The sequence below is a fragment of the Puntigrus tetrazona genome, chromosome 6 (assembly GCF_018831695.1).
Source record: "Puntigrus tetrazona isolate hp1 chromosome 6, ASM1883169v1, whole genome shotgun sequence".
In the NCBI taxonomy this organism is placed as follows: domain Eukaryota; kingdom Metazoa; phylum Chordata; class Actinopteri; order Cypriniformes; family Cyprinidae; genus Puntigrus; species Puntigrus tetrazona.
This window is the reverse complement of record NC_056704.1, coordinates 2,757,834-2,776,411: the sequence shown is the minus strand read 5'-3', so window position 1 is coordinate 2,776,411 and position 18,578 is coordinate 2,757,834. Positions and strand designations below refer to the sequence as shown.

Sequence of the window (18,578 nt, the reverse complement as noted above, 5' to 3'; positions counted from 1 at the left end):
TTGTGTCCTCGTCCTCCATCTCCAGCTAACAAACACAAAGGTAACATTAGTTAATACATTAACCAACATTAAAAAACACAGTATGCATCAATCCTTTACAGTTTATTGACAGATTGTGTTAACTTAGGAAGCTTTAACAAACAAATTTATATTTTGAATGCAATTGATTAGATTAAATGTTTTCTCATTGTTAACATATAGTTAGTAGACAGTGTTACAAATGGAACCTTATTGAGAAGTGTTACCAAATTTCTATGAAATATACAATCATCATCATCTGGTGAAATACACAAAAAATAAACCCCTACACCACGGGTTGGTAGAATTATCAGAGACTTCAAGTGCTAAAACAACCAAGACAAATTCATTTATTCAAATAAACCTAAAAATTAAAACTAAACTTTTTGGTTGGCAGCATTTCTCAGTTGTTTAAAAGGACAAAAACGAAAAACAGAAAAAAAAATAGAAATAATAATATACCATGCACTATAATAGCACAAAAGGGACACTTTTACTCACCTGCGCCGGTGTGTCCGTCTCGTTAATTGGTTGCCCGTCAAATCTAAATCTAATCTGTCTTATCGACAAGCCCTGAAATAAAAGCAAAATTGACATCAGTCTTGGAACTGGATATATTATAGAATTTCAATAATACTTCTAATAAACATGGAGGTCTACNTAAAAAGAGAACGATTGTCTATCCAGTGGAAATGCCTTACCTGTCTCTCACAGTATGCTTTCATTAATTTGCTGAGTGGCGTGTGCCTTTTAATTTTGAACTGGACCACCGAGCCATCCTGTCCCGCCACTTTCAGATTGATGTGGTCGTTCTCTGTTTTCACTCCCTCCTGAAACAATAACAATAAAGTGCATATATGAGAAGGCAGGGAAGATCAAATAGTGCAAAATGTACACATGAGATGCATGAAAAACAATCCTGCTGTAGAATATGATATGAGGCCCTTGGAGGGCTAAAACTTGAGCAGTGAACAAGGCCTAGCAGTGGATGCTAAGTTTTTAAAGAACTAAGTGAACTGAATGGGGTTGAAAGCACGTTTTATAATGTTCAGGACATTTAACCATTCTATAGTAAAAAGCAGCTGTGAAGCGTACAATAGACAGACATGCAAATACAGCAGCAACTGTGAGCCGTCTAGTCAAACATTGTTGCAGCTCTGTGCGCCATTTTTAAGCATCTGGCGCAGCGAGGTGCAACTCAGAACTCAATACCGTAACCGACAGATTGAGCAAATCAAACTTCCTGGCTGAATACTTTTGACCGGCGTGGAAAATACATGGTGTCCGCTTATTTATCATGTATATCACTGAGCGCTGCGAGGCTCTTTTGTATTCGGTTCCGCTGTTCTTGCGGCTCTTTCTTACGCCAGTGGCGTAACGTGGCCGGTCAGCGCCACTCCGCTCTCACAAAGAAAAACCCGCAAACGCTGAATTACACCGGAGCAAACGCGCGGCGTGTACAAAATAATGGCGTTCTTTGAATGAGTATCTGCTTAAAGGACCGCTTAAAACGCGCTTTAATAAAAACACGAGCCTACAAATTAAAAGCGGATGGCGTTTGTATGAAAGCAAGACAAAGATTGCGTGCCGACCGCCTTTCTCCCGCATAAATGCGCAATCTGACTCTCAGCAAGGTTGCACAAAATGAAACTGGAACTCGGCCTCACGCGGCTCGTTTTGAACAAAGCTTCAAAATACGGCAAGATTACAAATCGGATGCTCACCTTAGGCTTGTCTTCGGACATTTTTGCAGGTGTCTGTTGGTCTGTATTATGGAAATATACCGAACACAAGATGCGCTCTCCACACTGTAGAGCAACACAGCTGCCGACGGGGACGCGCTTTCCTTTACCTACTTTATCAGCGATTGGTTGGTTTCTGGTCACGTGGTGCTCCTGTGGTTCGCGGGAGCGAGCGAAGCTTCCTGCGAATTCATGTGGATAATATGGCCTGTGCTCATCATGTACTTTTAGGACTTCACATCAGGGCTAACGAAATGGTTTATTTTTTAATTAAAATATACACATTGCTTTAACAAAAGTAGTGTATGGTTTGTTAGGATAGTACAATATTTGGCTAAAATATAACATCTGTAATCTGAGGGTGAAAATAACAATGAAAATATTGATACAATTACCCTTAAAGCTGTCCAAATTCCAAGTTCTTAGCTTTGTTTATATATTTACGATAGGAAAATGACAAAATATCTTCAAGGAACATGAATTAAAGTACCCAGTGATTTTTGGCATAAAATAAAAATGATGATTTTGACCCACACAATGTATTTTTGGCTATTGCTGCAAATATAACCGTGCTACTTATGACTGTGTTTGTGGTTCAGGGTCACATTTGTACATAGTGGTGCTCTTTGTTTTCTGCTCCAGTTCTGTTGTCTTGAATAGCAAGTTATCAGGTTCGTCACAGCAGCTGTCAGTGCTAAAACAGTCATAACGCAAGTGTTGAAGGTAAAATAGAGGGACTGAAAGCAGATGCTTTTGATGTTACACAGGGATGCTCAGGCAATGTGTCACTGATAGTTTCACTTGATCTCTGTATCGAATGTCAAATACATTCCCAATCCCTATCCTCATCCATTTGATGTTAATAATTTTTACACAAACTGTGGTAGTGATTGCATTCATCAAAATCACTGATTTCTAACTTGCCACTTCTACTGAGAGATACATTTGCATCCCAGAGTCCCATTCTGGTGTAGCTTTTATTATATTTTATATTTACATTTTTATGAAAGTTGTCCAATTGTATGGATTTCAAAGTGTTAAGTAATATTATACAATAATAATATTTAAATATAAGGAAAATATCAAATAAACCGCTCATATCTCAAGGTCAAATAACATTTCAACATGTAAACACCTCCATTGTGACAGTTTTTTGAAAATGAAACAGAATTGTAAATTACATTCAAGTCAAAGCAAACAAGAAACCGTTAATTATAATTACTATTTTATTCAATGAATGAATATATTACATCAGCAAGTATTTATCAAACATCCAGATATCTTAAAAAAGTCTATTAAGTTATAAAAAACAGTCATGGACTAATAAGTAATTATATTGTTTTATTAATATTATTGTTTCAGTGAGAACTATTTTTAATACAATTTTTTTTTTTAAAAGTTACTTATAATAGTGGGAGGTTAAGGGTTACACCGACTGAATAGACAGAACAGAAATGACAATCATCTGAATTTTATTTAAAGAGAAGATTATTATTTTGAGTTCAGTGGAATCTTAGTATTTACTTGATTTGAATAATCTTCAAATAGGCAGCATACAGTCAAAGTATTGATCTTAAAAACAGTGCACCCATCATTTAGCTGGGATTGTCAAATCTGGCATAAGGACTTGCCCTGCTGAGACCTGATGGAGAGAGACGGGGGACAAACACAAACGATAAAACTATATTAATCAAATTTCCATTTCAATCAAATATATATATAAACACCTTTTTCTTTCTGAACAAAAAGGCAATTGAACAAAATCTCGAAGTAATGAATCTACACATACACATTTATTATGATTCATGTCTACCAGCGTTTATTGAAAAACCAAATTGAATAATTACCACCAGATGGAGCACAACTTCATTAAGAATTTGACCAGTTATAGCCTTTTGCAACATTTTTTTTCCCATTCCAAAACACTGGCTGGACCTTTATACTGATTGACAGCGTGATTTATTTTTCTTGCACTGCCAGAATAACAACCAGCTCAAATTCACTTATTTATGCAGTTTCTGAGATAAGGAAATTGTTGACTCACCATATTTTTGTCGGATCTCATCATGTCTAATTTTCAACTCAGTTTTTCTGTGAAACAAGAACACAAATTTGTTGTGAAATAACTCACACCCCAAAGGTATGTTGATGATTTGTACCCGTTACAGCTTCTCATAGAACATCCTCTGTCTTATCTCAGTTCCTTGTACCATGTTTTATCAACTTTGAAAATTCAAATGTTGATACGCTACCCATGATACATCTGCACATACATATATATATATGCTCATATACATGTTCAACCCAAAGTACTGAATGAAAATGTCCACTATTCTCTTTTTAAATGGTTTTACATATTATCTCGTATCTCCTGTCATCTCCATTTTGAATATTCAAATATAATTACCTCTGCTCTTGTTTTGTTTTTCTCTTGTCTGATTGCCGGTTCATCCTGTTTTCAAATCGTGCAGATCTGAAAGACAAAGGTTATTAAATTAAGTCGTCAAGGCCTTTCTTTAACGATCAAGAGGTCTCTTGGTTCTCTGCCATTTAAGTAAAGTAAAAGTATAAAAGCCCCAAGTCTCATTATTTTGACTTCATCTACATTCAAGCAAATCAAGTCATTTTAGCCTGTAGGAGGTGACACGTCGCTGACTGTATTTAAACCAAATACAGGGTGTGACTTATATGTCAAGCGTAAAATGAAAGTTGATGTGACACCTCTGGTATGTTCAGACTTACCCAATGTTCTCACACTTGCAGCAGCAGAATATACACACCAAAAAACCAATGATGAGCATCGCTCCAACCACTGACAATGTAATGATCAAAATCTGGAAGTTTACTATATTTCACAAAAATAGAGAAAGAAGAGAGACAGTGTTTATAAATAATCTCAACTGATGCTGTATCAATTTATAACATTCATGGCAAACACATATGAGCACATTTTAGGGTTAAATTGATGAAGCACTGTAGATAACTTTAGCTGTTAAATTTGCAATTTGGATAAGAGAAAAGACTACAGATAATCCTTTTACTTGTGTATGACTGATACCAATTTTAATTATGCTTCATAACACATTTGGGTTCATACTGATCAATACATACATAAACAAATCTAAAAATAATTTGTTTTTAGTTAAAGGAGTGAAAAGGTTCAAATGACCTTTTTTTATCTTTTTTACTATTTTATATACAACCTAATAATATTAACATCAATTCAATTGGGATTAATAATTCTCAGATTACAATAATTATAATGAAATACATTTTATTTGATATTAAAATAAAATTTGTAATCAACACTGAAAAATTTAATATTCGTATTTTTTCATAATCCTTTTCTTCATGTGTAATTAACGCATGCAGTAATCACTTGATAACAACAGTCAAACAAAGTAACAACTGAAACTTTAAAACAATTGAAACAATTGAAACTTTGAAACAATTGAAACTTTGAAACAATTGAAACTTTAAAACAATCGAAACTTTGAAACAATTTCACGTTCATTTATTAATGAGAAGTTGCTGATCACAGTTTTATAAAACAACGATTCTTTGTGTCCAAAACAGACCTGGAATGCACAAATACCATGCAGATTTTGAATGCATGAAGGTTAAGTGTCAACAAAATAAAAAACATGTCTTACGTGTGCAAAGGCCCCATCGAGCATCACTCAGTGGGCAGAGGGAATGGGGGGGCAGGATGGTTTTGGCTGGGTATGTTACACATGTTTTAGTTGGAATGCACCACAGACACTAAAAAAGACAGAAAAGATTGTTATATACAGTCATCCACTGCATTCACGATTCAAGATGTTTTATTCTCTGCATTTAGGGTTGCAGATAGTTACAGTAACTATGACAGTGAGGGTAATGACATCAGCAGAGACAACGGTGAGATAAGCTGTGTGTGTGTGTGTGTGTGTGTGTGTGGTATATAAAAGGTTTGTTTAACAGATACAGAAGGTCAACATCACAAACAATATCCACAAACAATTCACATCCACTGATAGACACGATAACACCATGAGCAGGCACATGAGAACTACTGATGTAATCTGTGCGGTCGTATTTGGAGCTATTGCTTTAGCACACCTCTTCAAAATAAGCAATGATTTGAGGTTTTCACATTTGTTACAGAAATATTAATACTCTGGGTTGGATTTTTGGTCAAATCTTTAGCGTAAATTACAGTAACAAGTGATGCTTTTTAGCAAACACCACTAAATAAAATGCCGACCTTAGTATATGAATACGTGGCCAACTATTTAAGGGAAGTGCACAGGACGTCTCGAGTGACGCATGAGCTCTCAGAAAGAATATGAAGCGGTAAACACCAAGAACAGGCCAAACCTGTTCCACAGGTGAGATGCGTGATGATCTGATAACTTTAGAAATATCCTGAAAATCTTGCTGCCTGCTGAGTTCATAATTTCCTTGTCACTACGATTTTTCCCCCATGTTTTCTCATGTTACTGGTTCTCATCAAAACACATTTATCTCTCTCAAACACAATTTTGTGCTTTCACCATAAAACAGAGGTCAGTCTGTTTTATTGACTAGCGACAGGGAAAAATATAAAGACAATAATATCTCAAAAACATTAAAGAGAGAGGCGAAGTTTGTTACAAACTCACATCCACATATGCCAAGCATTCCTCGCAGCTTGTACCATTCTTGCTCTCACAACCTAGAAAAGTGAGAAGTGTGAGAGAGGACACGTTAGCAGCAGAAATGAACTGAAACTTATAAATCTAATTAGTGTTAAAACAGCAGTAAGTTTATTGCCTGGCTCTATTAGGTACACCCTATGAGACAGCGGTTGCCTTAGCCATCCTTAGTTATGAACCAGTCAAAAGCAGCATGGGAAATCAGAGTAAGGCACTTGGTTTCAGGGGAATTCGACGTTTTAACATTAAAGAGGAAATACCAAATAACAAAAAAAGTTTTACATTTGTTTGTATGTAAATTCAACGTCAGTGAAACTAGATGTTCCGCAACTAAACAAAACATTGAATCTTATTTCTCTCTAGGATGTATTCAGCCAGAAGTATGTGCCTTACTTGGACGTGGTGTTGTAGTCGGCGCTTTGCTTGTAGTAGTTTGTGTTGTCGTAGTTGAAGACTGTGTTGTTGTTGTTGTTGTTGTATTTGGAGCTGATGTATTCTGTGCCAGCGTTGAGCTCAAACCGAAGACAATCAGGACGAGAGGTACAAAATGCATGTTTTCTTCTTTAAACTAACGAATACCTAAATAAAGCAGACTCCTTGGATAATTTATCGGTTTTGTGAGTATCTCCCTTCTAAACCTCGCACCACACACTTCCTCCGACTAGAAACCAACAGGTTTTGTAGTTTTGTTCTCTTTCATGGCGTTCAACATCCTTCGGGAGCTTAAATTACAATATCTGCGTCGGTGAGGGCGTGGTTTGGTGTTGTTGAGTAGTAGCTATGTAATACAAAAGCTGCACTGTAATCTTTCACAGGCGATGGCTTCAGTTTAAATGTTGCGTAGTTCATGACGTCACGCTGCAATCTTCTGTTCTGGCTCATGGTTAATAAACCTTTAAATGATTTAGAGAAATTACTTCTTCATTTAGTTGGGTAGGTTTTATATTCACAAGCAGAAATGAGCTTGTCTGTATATTTCCCTGATTTCTCTCCAGAGTGTTTTAATCTTATAACATAAACAGTAACATAACAAATCTCCCACACTTTATTTACAAGTACTATTATATATATAGTCTAAACCTGAAAATTTACAAATAAATAGAATTGTTTGAATTATTTTTATTATTTTCAAGCGAAATAATTGTTAAGGCCTATGTTATATGAGTCATATTTTCTCATAGGAAATAGCGGGACTATTTCGTAATAACATAAAGCATAATCACATGCTTTGGCACCCTCTGCTGGATAATAAATAAAATACAGTAAGATGTCAGACAAATGATATTCACCTTCATTTTGGATATTCAGTATACAACCGAAAGTGCTTGAGATAAATTACAATAATTTATTAAAGCATTTTGTAAAGCCAGTTACAAAAAAACAAAACATTTTTTCTCTCTCTTTCTTTCAATATTTTAACAAGCACAATTATTATTATTTTTTTGAGTAAGCTTTATAGTATTATAACAATGGCAATGAAGAAATTACATTCAGGCCTTGTACTGGCTGCCTGCAGCTGAGCAAGGACCCCAGTGTGAATGTGTGAGAGAGACAGAACCAACCGTGCTATATCTGTGTGCATGTTTTATCTTGATCTTTGTATGTGAACATATCCGTGATCTTGTGTGTTAATATGTGTGTGGATGAGGCAGAGCGTAAGCTAGCACCTGAGACTTCTCGGCTGCTCTGACACCACCTTCTCTTAACACACACACTTACACACGCTCAGTAACATCAACACATACTGCTTGTTACTTCAACACACCATCACATCAAATCTTCTCCACTTATTCATGATAAGTCAACTGTATCCATTTCTTCACAGCGTTGGCAGCACTTTAATGCTGATCTAAGCCTGAGATCGGCATGAAAGGGTAAACCTACACTTTCATTTCTCCAATTATCAACAATAACACCGTCATAACAGATAAATACACCAAACCCTAACCCACCCCTCCCCTTTCTGTTTCATAAATATAATCATAACAATACTAATAGAAATTCCCATACACATAGCTCCCTAAACATCTTCATCATATTCCATCAATATCCTTATTTCAAGTCATCGTTAAATTCAGACATACACGTTCACCAAAAAAAAAAAAAACTTGCATTACACAGACAAATATAGTTGCATATCAAACAGCAAAATTACACAGGTACTGTCGCAGGATTATACTCACATGAATAAAAACAACAGGCATACATGGACTCAAAATGTGCTGATCGAGAGTCATGTTTTTTGGTGTTACAGTCCATTTTAGATCTGTTATGTCTGCTGTCTGTCATCTCTCTGGAAACTTAGCAGAGCTCCATCGTGACATGAAACGCAAAAAGGCTGCTATGGCCATGATAAAATGCCAGGAAGCAAAATAAAAATCTTACAAGAGCAAAATCGTAAACTTTAAGAATGTATCTTAATGTCTGTTTAATGTGAGATGTGTATGGTAATTTGTCAGGCAGTTCTTTTAAGACAGATGACCACTTCACCTGTGGTTTGAGGGAAAGGATATGCAGCTACGTAAGATTAGCCACCGGTTGGTCAAAATGCACTTTAAAGAATCTGAGGCTTTCCTAATAAAGGAAATGGGTTATAATATCCGTTCCAGCAAACTACATACATCCTCATAAGATTTATATGCTCCTTAAGCAAAGCCTTTGTTTTTTCAATTCAAAGACCCACTTGTCTTAGCTTGTGCTGTTTCTTCTGTGCAGTCACTTATGATGGCATTATACAGTTTAATGAGATTTAAAATGTATGCAAGGGCTATATTCAAAAGTTTGCTTTACAAAACAGTAATATTGTTTAATATTTTTACAATTATAAATACTGTCTTATTTTTTTTAGCCATTAGTGACACATGATCCATCAGAAATCACTGTAATACGCTGACAAGGTGCTTAATGAAATACTATCATCAGGATCATTTGATGAATGGAAGGTTCGGAAGAACAGCATTTTTATTAAATATAATTTTTTTGTCAGGAAATGTTTTTACTGTAACCTTAATTTAAAGCATTGTTGCTTAATAAATTATTACAAAAATCTTACTGAGCCCAAACCTGTGAATGATAGCCATACTACAGGCCCATAATTTTGCATCAAATGTCAGGCTCTAAACAGTTTAAGTGCTTTAATCATAAAATAAGTTTAAGTGTTTCACAATTAACGTTAAGTATACGAATTGATACAGCACAAAACACATGCTTATTGAATCTTGACTGCTGTTACTTAATACAATACTTTTCATTGCTTGCTTTGGGCAGGCAGGTCTGGCACTACTTGCATAACACTTCATAACAGTTATCCGATCTCTGTAATAGTGAATAGAGGTGCTTAGGAAACCAAACTGGTCAAAATAGGTATGCTTTTGTGCCTTGGTACAGGTGAAATTACACAAGCTGTGCATCACGGGCAAAAATAACAAAAAAGGAAAATGCTGTAATTTCTGTAAATACGTAAGTAATGTAGACAGTATCAAATGTAACACTTCAGCATATGTATTTATAGACTCTGGCATTTAATACAAAATAGGATGTTGCATTGATGATGTGTGAACAGTCTTACAAACAAGTAGACAGTCGCTGCTGATATCCGCAAAGTGCCAGGCCACAATTATACTGCGATCTGATTGGCTGGCTGACTCCAGGTGGCCTCTGATGGTAGGTTTTGTAACTACGCTTTTGACCGAACAGGCAAAATGTTTGGAAAAAACACATAAATTGCACACATTTCATTAAAGCAGTTTTTTTTTTGTTGCATGTTCCTTTTTGGTGCCATCAGCCAATCAGAGCTGCCAGGATGTCATTTTCCTGCGGTCCAAGTCACATGGCATTTATGGCTCAGGTGATTCTCTCAAAAAAACCTGTATGTGAAATTGAGCGGCAACGAGCAAAGTTGACAGAATTCAAACAGCATACTTCTGGGGTGTCCTGCTCCAGCCGAGCAGCTGCCATTTACACAAATGGGAATGTTAACGCATAGCCTTTTCCAGCTCTCCGAACGGACTCCAGCAGCCATGGCTTTACAAAATAGCTCTGTATGCGCTCCACGAAGTGTTCACCTCTGTGTGTGTGTGTGCACAAACTCTGATCTCACACACAAGCACAATATACACACCTCTGTAAATCTACCGGTAAATGGAATCGTGGGTGGTTGTTGGTTAGGTACAACATTACTGAGGGTAGAGAGAAAGGAATTAAATGGAGAAGACGAGAGAAGGAAATAAATAAGTTTGGTCATCAGGAAGGGTGCTGGCAGTGAGGGGAGGGAACAGTGAGCAGGTTACCAGGCTTTGTTGTGCTTCATAAAGGTGAAACTGGTCCGATTCATATTAAATGAATGTGTGTGTGCTGTTGTATTTAGAACAGAGGATTTCAGTAGGTTAAGGTCAATCGTTGGAAGGGTGAAGTCTCTGTTTCTTCTCTGCTCTCATTCTCCAATCAATAACGGACAGTAGCATACTTTACTTTCATCGCACTGTGTTTCTGGACACTTTGGGCGCTGGTTGCCATCGATCACCTCATCCAGGCGCTGCTGTTGCTGGTGATGGACATAATGCTGCAGCGTTTTTTGACGATCATGTTGATGTATGCCTTCATGATCTTAGTGATTTCACCCACTTGAAGCACAAAACAATTATAAACTTATAAACTATAAACTAAAAACGTATAATAATAAAACCTATTAAAAAATCACACAGAAAAGGGAATAACGTAATAACGTGCTAGACTTACAGGTTTATTTAGAACAAAGATTGTAAAATGTGTCACAATATTACTGTTTCTAGGACTGTGGTGTACATCTTTAAAAAGACTTAAATGTCCCTCAACCATTTATACAAGCAATCAAACAACATTTTTTCCACCACAGTACTGATAACAGGCACAAAAGTGTATTACCTGAGATGTCTCGAAGAACATCTCTCTTTCATCAACAATGATTTTGTATGTGCTGGGCTGAGGTGCGCCGAAGAAAACGATGTGCTCATACTGGAACGTTTCGAGCGGTTTGGGTTCACCGCGTTTGTACACAGAGACATTTTCAGCACTGACTCCCAGCCACAGATCATGAGGGAATCCGCCCTCCTTACACTGCAGACAGAAAAATAAAATAACAAACATATATAATAATTAGTAATGTCAATTATATAATAATACAAAGCAGCACTATGCTCACAACAGATTAGCATCACGCAAAGATTCAAGGAAAAATTAATTGTTAAGTGAGGACTTGTTGAGCAAATAAGAAAAAAATAAATGTATATAAGACAATGATTTATACCTCAACATCAAATAGTGTGGACCCATATCCTGGCCACTCTTTGATGACTGTCATGTAGCTGAGCATGGCCTGATGTTGAGGCATGCCCTGTAGACGGCTCCATTTCTCCAGCACGCTGGTCAGTGTGGCTGACATCTCCTCCTTTACAAACATCTCCAACATCTGTTCCTCCTCCACGCGCTGTTTCTTCAGAGATCCCGTCTTGAAGCTACGTCTTAGTGTCCCATCTAGAAAGTTGGTCCTCCGGCGTTCTAAAGTGTGTCCTCCTGGACCTATTATACCAGCTCCGGGTACTCCAGCACCCCCTGCTTTAGTGGATTGGAGTATGCGGGTGCGAAGTCGTCCAACAGGGTAGACGCTGCTTAGGCTCCAGGGCGTACGGGCCACGTCCCCGTGGATGTACTGCAGTCGCAGGGCTGCTAAGTGCTGGAGGGTTTCCTCAAGGGCTGGGAAATGACCACTGATGAGACTTTCATGAGCCTAAGAGAGAAGGTGAAAAAAGTGAGAAATAATCACTTTCTTGCCAAATGGAGCCCACTGGCCTAAGTTGGAAAATTAAGCTATATTACAAGAAATGGCAAAAAAATCACAGTGATATGCTTTCATTCATACCGCTTGGAATGTTTGTTTGTTTGTTGTGGAGCGGCTGATTGTGGCTGCAATTAGTCTAAATATAGCTTGTTACTGTCTATGATCACATCAGTAATAATCAAACGGCAGTAATGCTGAGAAACAAAAAAAAAATGTAGATCAAGAATAATTTTGAAATCAGAATCGAATCGAATCATGAAGTGCCTAAAAATTCCCATCCATAGAAAACTGTATATAAGGTTTTGCATATTCTAGGTAAATTCTATTTTAAAAATCATTCCAACATTCATGACTTCCATAAACTTTGATTACAACGGTTAGCAACAATTACTAAAGCAGCAACAATTACAAACAATTGAGTAACATTTTTAAAGTGGGTTTGTCTATGTGCAATCAGATGAATCAATAGTAAGACTTCTCTGTTATGATTTACAAAATTTCCTGGAAAAATAATTTACCTGCTCAAACATGAAGGCGAATTCCACTCCCTCTTTGGGCATACTTTCCACATCAAGAAAGCAATAGAGCTTGAAATATAGCCTCCAGGGACCCTCCTCCTCCTCATCTTCACTACCTGCCAACCTGGAAGAGCAAAGCAGTGCAGAGATGACCATTTTATAGACACTATGGACAGCTTTAAACACAGAAATAGAGCAACCATTCATTTAAAATCATCTAATCAACACAGACCATATGTACTGTTTATTACCTCTCAAACTTTGCGAGCACATCTGCTACAATTATACGGCTTTCTATGGCCCGACTCTCCACCTTATTGTGCTCAAACAAAGAGAACATATTCCTGCTATTTTCCATCGCCAGACCACGAATTAGCTTCTCAACCACCTTGACAAAGACACGCACAAATAAGATCACTTTCATCCTAATTTGCATAACATGTTGTGTCATTTTATTACAAAGCTCAAAAGAAGAGATGTTAAAATGATGTCTGAATATGCTACTAATTTCGATAACATCTCTTTCTCCTCTTCTCACCTCCCCAGCTGTGGTGTGTGAGTTGATGGATATCTTGCAAGAACCTCCTCCATGGCAGTACACAGTAGTTGTCATTTCCTGTCTGTTCAGCAGGGCGGCGATCTCCTCCTGAGAGGGCACATACTCCCTGGCCTTTGTCTTCTTCAGGGACTCACCAATGAAGTGGGCATACTTCTCAATCTCAGTGCCAGGGTAGCGCTCTCTAACTCTGAGAGATTAGTCACAAAAAGAGTCTCAAAAACATAGTGTTTACCAAATGACCATTTAAATGGAAATATAGCACTTATTCAGCTTCAAGAGGCTATTTAATGAGCATCTCTCTCTGTTACCTCTTCAAGTGGAATCGGAGGTAGCGCAGGATGGCACGACTGGGCAGGAAGGTGCAGCTCATGCAGGTGAGCAGGTGCCAGTGTGCGCGGTTTGCAGGGCTGTTGGGTTGGGGCACGTGATTGGTTTGTTTGATCAGCTGACAGTACACCTCATCTCTCAGTGGCCGTAGATCATGGCAGGTCTGCAGGATGCCCTGGATGATGGCGACAGGGTCTGAAACTATCTCCATTTCCTGAAGTGAGTTAAAGATCTTCACAGCCTCATCCTGCAGGCTTCCATAACCCTTCTCCTTTTGCACTGCAGAGAGAAAGAGAGAGATTTTTTGTTGTTACATATGTATGAGATGTCACTTTTTGGTTGTTTAAAATGAGTGATTTAGCTGATAGATGATACTCACAGCTTTCGCTGACCTCTCCATATGGTAGTGGCAGAAGAGGCGAATGCAAGGGATGCTGGGTGTATCTCAATATAGGGTTTCTTCGATACATTTGTTCCACGGCCTCAGAGTTCACACTGTTCTCCTACACAAATATGAGAAATGGCAAAAGGAAAGGCCAAGATTTATGTATCATTTCTAATTTCTAAATTCTAATTTGTCCATTCTAACACTGAGTGCAAAAAATATGTATTAAAAACTGATTACCTTAATGTCCCTTATGAGTTGCTGGGTGGGCGTTTCAATAGGAGCCTTGTTGTCAATGACTCCCTGAATGGCAGACACCCAGCGCATGGCTTCATTCAGCAACTTGGTGTACAGCCGGTATGAATGTTTACGCCCATGAATTATGATGTTCCAGTAACCTGCAGTGGAACCAAACATCAGCCTAACCATGTATCTTAGTTTATAGAAAGAAAGACAACTTCATAAAATTAAATAAAGAATAAAGAACCATATAACCAACAAATTAAAAACTATTTAACAATAACTATATTAGGAAGATATATGGAACATAATGTTTTTTTATTATAAGCATATACTACATATATATGCTTGAGCCCTTTAAGTCTGGTTGTTTCTGATAGAGTGCCCATGTTTTTAACATTCATTATCTGTAAAATTTTGAAAATGGTTGCTTATATATTTTTCCTGTACTGAAATCATTATAGCTATGGTATGGACATTCCTATTTTCTTCTATTATATACTCAAGCCGCATATGTTGTGATTCCATATTATACTTTTAATAATATCATACTCAAGTCACATACTCACCTGTCTCTTTAAACTTTTTCTCCTCAGGCTGGACCACAGAGCACAGGCTGTTCAGAACCAGAGTGCCCATTTTAGATGCATTGCGCTCAGAAGACTTGTAGTAGTCCAGAGAGTTGTTAGTCAACACAAACCAGCGCTTTTTCAATTTGAGAGCAGAACTTTTTGCTCCAGCCTTCATCTCCTTGTGGAGCCATCCTGTGTCACNACAGTCTTTAATAGAACAGTAAAATCAGTTTGAATACAAATACTCATGGACGTTAAATACCTACTCGGCCAGAAATAAAATTAATTTGGTAGTGAAATTCAGGTTACTACTCTGTTAAAGATGAATAGCACACCTCTGACTAGGAACTCCTGTCCATCACTCTTGGAGTCTCCTTTGGGTTTCTGCAGCAGACTGATCCAGTGATGCATTTCCTCCGGCAGGTCTGAGTTACAGTGGATCACTCGATTGGCTGTGATGATCACAAATGAATTGGGTCTGTTTGGAAGGAAACAGAAGTTGTGTTAGTACCAGATAAAACTGGCAATGTTTTTTATCTTCAGATATTTAGCCGTAAATTTTTGCATAACATAAGCAATAAACTATTAATATTTTAATACAGCCAACAAATGGCTTACCAATTTCCAATTTTTATCTTTTGTTTTGAACACTTTACTCTACATTATATTAACTTGTCATTAAATAAAAAAATGACCACTGCTACATTAAAGTTGTTAATATAACAGATGAGGAAGTGACAGCAAATGTGACAACTGTAATCAATATATCAGTATTTTTTTCTTCTTTTGGAAGATCATAGAAACCCTGTTGTGCAGTTTTTATTTTGGTATTAATGCAAATGGGAATGCAAAATGAAACATTTTAACTAAAAATAGTCTCTACTAGAAGTAGATAACTACATTAACTACATTTACCTTTACTTGCTGTAAATAATTTTAGACATTGGTATTCTTCTTAGTATTCTATAACAAAGATGACACTCGCCTGTCAGGGTTGTCTGAAGCACAAACTGAATCAATCAATCCAACATCCAGTGTGCCCTGAGAGAAAGAGAGCAAGGCCAGTTGTCAAAACTGAAAGGAGGTTTAATAGTGAAAGGACATGTAGTCTAAGGACACTGACCACAGCGTTCTTTGGGTTGGCCTGCTCATGAGACATCTCCAGCAGCTGCTCTGGGGTGGCATTTTGGACCCGACTCAACACGGTAAACCAGCCACTAAGAGAACGAGAGCAAAGGAAAGCATGCAAAGTGATGCTTGGTCCAATTACAGAAAGCACACAGTACGAGAAGTAACGGTGTCAACATACCTAGCATCCTCCGGTGACTCTGCAAATACCTGGTATGTTCTCTCGTCTGTCACAATATTCAGAGCATTCTCTTTCTCATGATTGTCCACAATCTCCCTAAAAACAGAAAAAAACCTTAATAAAACCTGATCAATTACCAATCACAAAAAGTATCTTCCTACCTGACATAGACACCTAAAGATACTTACTTAGCTGAGCGGATGTCAATTGTCCCTTTCAGCTTTTCCTCGCTGTCATTCTCAAAGTACATGAGCTTAGAGTCTCGCAGAACGAACCAGCGCATCTTCCAGTTCCTGCGAGAGAGAGTGGATAGGCCGCCGCCCTTCTTATAAAGCCAGCCTGACTTTAACGACTCCTGTTTAGAGCGGAACCACATGAAAGTGTCGTCCTTCAGAACACACCAACGCCTGCGCCACGGGATCATCAAGCCAGCTGTGGATGAGACGCAAGAAGACTTGTACTTTAATACATGATCAGGTCAAGAACAACATTGTCCCAGCTGTTTTGGTATTACATTAACATTCAGACAGGGTACCGGGACCTATTAGGAGATTAATCTGCGATAAGAAACTCCTCGGTAGCTGTGATCTACAAAAATAGTTACAAGCACCAGAGCTAAAGTGGAGACGACAAAGAAACAGGTCATTAGGAAGTTTTATTCATCTACAGGCATCTTCCCCTTATTTTGTCCGACTCGTATTACTAGGTTGCGCTTCGACTAAAAATTACAATGAAAAATGACACAATATGGTATCTTATGGAATATTATTTTCTGAATCATTAATTCTGAGTTGTGTTGCAGTAAAAAGTGCCAGTAGCTCACCGATTGCAACCATTTGATGTCATTGACGCAGAATGTAATGTACACATAAAATAATAGCACATCCCATAGTCCAGAAAAGGTTGTAGATTTTTTAAATAACATACACCTTTCATGGGTTTCTATTATATATTTCAGTTAGAGACATAATTTATGTTATATTTAGCTATAAATGTCTTAAAGCCGGGGGATCCCTTTAGATTTCTTACCCTTCATGTAAAGATAGCTGTGGAAATACGGAGGTCCATTCCCATTCAAGATGTTTACTTTACCGTTGGATACCTCCTCATCTGTGTCCACATACCCATCGTGCTCATCATCGCTATCAGCATACTGAAAAAGAAACAGAGCGAATGGTCTGTGTGTGAGTGTGCATATCTACTTACTATATTTTAGTGGCAAATATGTTATGTACTCAGTAGTGAGCTACTTTGTACATGTTCTTTTTGGAGTCTCTGTATAACTCACTGAATCTGAGCTGCGGTTGTAAGACTCCTGGCTTGCATTGGTGCAGGTGGACTTGCGCGCATGTTCTGCGTCTGTCGCTGCAATGCTGCTCTGTCCATCCTCTAAATCATCTTGGTCATAGTCTGACTCACCATCCCCAGGTACACTGTAGATAGGTTCCTCTGTGTCTGGCAGAGACTCTGCTGCAGTCAGTCTGCTGGTGCGATCCACATCCTCTCCCTGCTTTTTCTCATCCACCTCTTTAACTGTTTTAGCCTCTTCAGGCTTTCCAGTTTCCTTTTTAGCTTCACCAGGGAGAGGAGGAGGAGGTGGAGGAGGAGGTGGTGGAGGAGGAGGAGCCCCTGGTGGAACATTGGATGCAGATGGAGCAACTGTGCCCTCGGCAAAAGCAGCAGGAGGAGGTGGCAGAGTGCCTAAGATCTCCTGATCCACTGGACCTTCCACCGGCGGAGGGAACTCAGGAAGTGGTATGCACTCTTCTTCTGCATGGAAGCCTTCATCTACCTCTTCCTCAGTGGCGCCTGTCGATCTGGAGGCAGGTCGCTTAGGTTCACCAGGAATGACTTCAGGGCCTCCGGTGTCAAGCAGTTCAAGGAACTCAGTGGCAACACGAGAAGCAGCTTTTTTCTGACGCAGCACCTCAGCATCACGCCGCAAGCGGAGTTCCTGTCTTGAGCTCTCACACAGCATAGACACGCCGTCTTCTCTTTTCTTCTGAAGACGTTCAATCTCTCGCTCCAATTGCAGAATTTCCTCCATTTGACGGTGCTCTTCCTCAGACGACTGTGGAGACTGAAGGAGGGAAGGAGAGAGGAATGATATAGGAACTCTTGTTAGAGAAAACAAACATTACACAAATGTTGACACCACCTGTTTTAAAGTCAGACCTGTTTTTGGACTTGATGCCAGAAGGTTTGAAAAAAAAAAACACAGAAAACTTTTTGACAGGTAGACTGCACATGAACTCATCTGTTTTTGATAGAGGAGTCTGAAGCTATAAAGTATTATGAAGTATTATTTTTCTGCACATAAAAAAATAAATATTTATAATTATTGGATATAAAGCCATTATTTTGATAAAACTTTTAAAATCATAATTATGCCTTTTTATGACATACGTTTTTATTTA

The 18,578-nt window shown here is 38.1% G+C and overlaps 3 protein-coding genes across 3 annotated transcripts in view; all 3 read right to left on the bottom strand.

Moving 5' to 3' along the window:
- LOC122346757 (small ubiquitin-related modifier 3-like) overlaps positions 1 to 1,899 on the bottom strand; it is a 2,115-nt gene extending 216 nt beyond the window's left edge. Inside the window, exons 1-4 of the mRNA XM_043241611.1 lie at positions 1,743 to 1,899; positions 720 to 848; positions 520 to 591; positions 2 to 25 (exon numbers count right to left, since the gene is read on the bottom strand). Of these exons, the coding sequence (XP_043097546.1) occupies positions 2 to 25; positions 520 to 591; positions 720 to 848; positions 1,743 to 1,763 (246 nt within the window). The 5' untranslated portion in view covers positions 1,764 to 1,899. The remainder of the gene's footprint in view (position 1; positions 26 to 519; positions 592 to 719; positions 849 to 1,742) is intronic.
- Positions 1,900 to 3,088: 1,189 nt separating this feature from the next.
- Positions 3,089 to 7,167, bottom strand: LOC122347519 (pituitary tumor-transforming gene 1 protein-interacting protein-like). Its single transcript, XM_043242879.1, has 7 exons — positions 6,830 to 7,167; positions 6,404 to 6,456; positions 5,414 to 5,522; positions 4,503 to 4,605; positions 4,168 to 4,233; positions 3,805 to 3,851; positions 3,089 to 3,402 (listed from the first exon to the last, which is right to left on the bottom strand). The coding sequence occupies exons 1-7, from the start codon at positions 6,987 to 6,989 to the stop codon at positions 3,356 to 3,358; spliced, it is 585 nt and encodes a 194-aa protein (XP_043098814.1). The 5' UTR covers positions 6,990 to 7,167; the 3' UTR covers positions 3,089 to 3,355.
- A 2,388-nt stretch (positions 7,168 to 9,555) lies between these two features.
- The window catches only part of LOC122346756 (unconventional myosin-X-like), a 27,155-nt gene continuing 18,132 nt past the window's right edge, over positions 9,556 to 18,578 (bottom strand). Inside the window, exons 25-41 of the mRNA XM_043241610.1 lie at positions 17,450 to 18,241; positions 17,191 to 17,314; positions 16,350 to 16,593; positions 16,162 to 16,257; positions 15,976 to 16,069; positions 15,838 to 15,893; positions 15,188 to 15,330; positions 14,850 to 15,044; positions 14,281 to 14,438; positions 14,035 to 14,158; positions 13,637 to 13,934; positions 13,308 to 13,515; positions 13,021 to 13,157; positions 12,770 to 12,893; positions 11,721 to 12,200; positions 11,339 to 11,530; positions 9,556 to 11,059 (exon numbers count right to left, since the gene is read on the bottom strand). Coding sequence (XP_043097545.1) covers positions 10,955 to 11,059; positions 11,339 to 11,530; positions 11,721 to 12,200; positions 12,770 to 12,893; positions 13,021 to 13,157; positions 13,308 to 13,515; positions 13,637 to 13,934; positions 14,035 to 14,158; positions 14,281 to 14,438; positions 14,850 to 15,044; positions 15,188 to 15,330; positions 15,838 to 15,893; positions 15,976 to 16,069; positions 16,162 to 16,257; positions 16,350 to 16,593; positions 17,191 to 17,314; positions 17,450 to 18,241 — 3,570 coding nt within the window. The 3' untranslated portion in view covers positions 9,556 to 10,954. The remainder of the gene's footprint in view (positions 11,060 to 11,338; positions 11,531 to 11,720; positions 12,201 to 12,769; positions 12,894 to 13,020; positions 13,158 to 13,307; positions 13,516 to 13,636; positions 13,935 to 14,034; positions 14,159 to 14,280; positions 14,439 to 14,849; positions 15,045 to 15,187; positions 15,331 to 15,837; positions 15,894 to 15,975; positions 16,070 to 16,161; positions 16,258 to 16,349; positions 16,594 to 17,190; positions 17,315 to 17,449; positions 18,242 to 18,578) is intronic.